We start from the raw sequence: 1,773 nt of genomic DNA, 5'->3' as shown, positions 1-1,773 counted from the left end.
ACTGACATGAACCACTATGTCTAGACTTCTGAAAAAAGAGTTGAGGGCCTGAAAAGATGGCTCAGCAGTTAGGAGCACTGACTACCCTTGCAGAGATCCAGGAGGTTCAGTTCCCTGTACCCACATGGTGGCTAACAACTGTTCATATTTCCAGTTCCAGAGGCTCCAATGCCCTCTTCTGACCCCCATGGGCATTGCAAAACATGGGTGCACTTACATACATGTAGGCAATACACTCATACACATAAAATAAAAGTAATAAATGAAATATTAAAAAAGAAAAAAGTTCTGTTTAATCACATAGTGTTTTGATTGATATACCATTACTTTGGTCTTTGATTGAAACTATGTTAATCAGCCCAATCCTGTAAGACTATTTTCTTCATGTCTAAAAGAAGTTTGAGTTATCAGTTACTCTTAATATAAGTAGGAAAGTAGATGGTTACCTAGAAAGTGTAGTAGGTTAATTGACCATATATGTGAGTATATGAATATATAGAAAATATAATGAAAGGAATTGTTGCGGATGAAGAGCTGAGATTTTCTATTCCTTTTCAAAAAGCAAGAGTTTTCTTTTTAGTCTCCTCATGGCTGACTTCATCTCCTGGTTCCTCAGAGTGTAGATCAAGGGGTTGAGCAGAGGGGACATGACTGTGAAGGTGACAGAAATAGCTTTATCCGTGGGGAGGGCTGTGAAGGGCCGGGCATAGACATAGATGCAGGGCACAAAATGCAGGGAGACCACAGTGATGTGGGAGGTGCAGGTGGAGATGGCTTTCCTCCTGCCTTCCCCTGACTGTGCCCTCAGCATCATCAGGATGACAGTGTAGGACACCAGCAAGAAGATAAACCACAGGGTAGTGACCAGGCCATTGTTGGAAATCATCAGGAGCTCAAGAACAAAGGTGTCGGTGCAGGCCAGTTTGAGGACCTGTGGGACATCACAGTAGAAAGTGTCAAGAACATTAGGTCCACAGAAGGGCAGTGGGAGCAACAAGGAGATCTGTACGATGGAGTGGACAAAGCCCCCCATCCAGGAGGCTGCAATAAGGGCTGCACACCTCCCACTGCTCATGATGGTCACATAGTGCAGGGGTTTAGAGATGGCTGTGTAACGATCAAACGCCATCACAGAGAGAGAAAAAATGTCTGCCCCCCCAAGAAGGTGGAAGAAAAACATCTGAGTCATACAGTTTGTGTAGGAAATGGTCTTTTTTTTTGACAGAAGGTCCACCAAGACCTTAGGAGCAGTGATGGAGGAGAAGCAGATGTCCAGGATGGCTAGATTCCGGAGCAAGAAGTACATGGGGGTGTGAAGGCGGGACTCCCAGGTCACAGTGACCATGATGAGAAGGTTGCCCAGCAGAGTTGTCATGTACACAAAACACAAAAAAAGAAATAAAACCAGGCTCAGGTCTTGGGACTGTGTAAGACCCAGAAATATAAATTCTTTCACTCTGGTGTCATTTCTCAATTCCATTGAATTGTGTTTCCCCCTTTGCTGCACATCTTGGAAAAAAATTAAGAATATTTTTTCAGAAAGAGTTTGTCTACCCTTACTAAGTTCAGGTTAATAGAGGCAAGTATTAGATTTAAAAGCTCGTATGGTATTATTGCCACGTGGATTGCTACTCTGGGGTTATTGTTATATGTCCTGAATGCCATTTTATTACACAAGCATGCATTTAATTATTTTTCATCTGTAAATCATAAATCTTTTGGAATATATAAAACAATGTTCTGATTATATAAGTTTTAAGTATTCAAGATGAA

At 41.9% G+C, this 1,773-nt stretch overlaps 1 protein-coding gene across 1 annotated transcript; it reads right to left on the bottom strand.

Annotated features, from left to right (window-relative positions):
• Window positions 1–544: 544 nt before the first annotated feature.
• Window positions 545–1,480, bottom strand: LOC103741250 (olfactory receptor 4D11). The gene has a single exon (XM_008842004.1). The coding sequence runs from the start codon at window positions 1,478–1,480 to the stop codon at window positions 545–547; it is 936 nt and encodes a 311-aa protein (XP_008840226.1).
• Between the last annotated feature and the right edge of the window lie 293 nt (window positions 1,481–1,773).

This window comes from Nannospalax galili, unplaced genomic scaffold (genome assembly GCF_000622305.1).
Source record: "Nannospalax galili isolate Female #2095 unplaced genomic scaffold, S.galili_v1.0 scaffold580, whole genome shotgun sequence".
Classification (NCBI taxonomy): Eukaryota; Metazoa; Chordata; class Mammalia; order Rodentia; family Spalacidae; genus Nannospalax; species Nannospalax galili.
Note: the sequence above shows the minus strand (reverse complement) of the source record. Positions and strands in the feature narration are given on the sequence as shown.

Coding starts and splice junctions, on each gene's coding strand:
- LOC103741250 (XM_008842004.1), bottom strand. CDS start 1,480: ATGGAATTGAGAAATGACACCAGAGTGAAAGAATTTATATTTCTGGGT.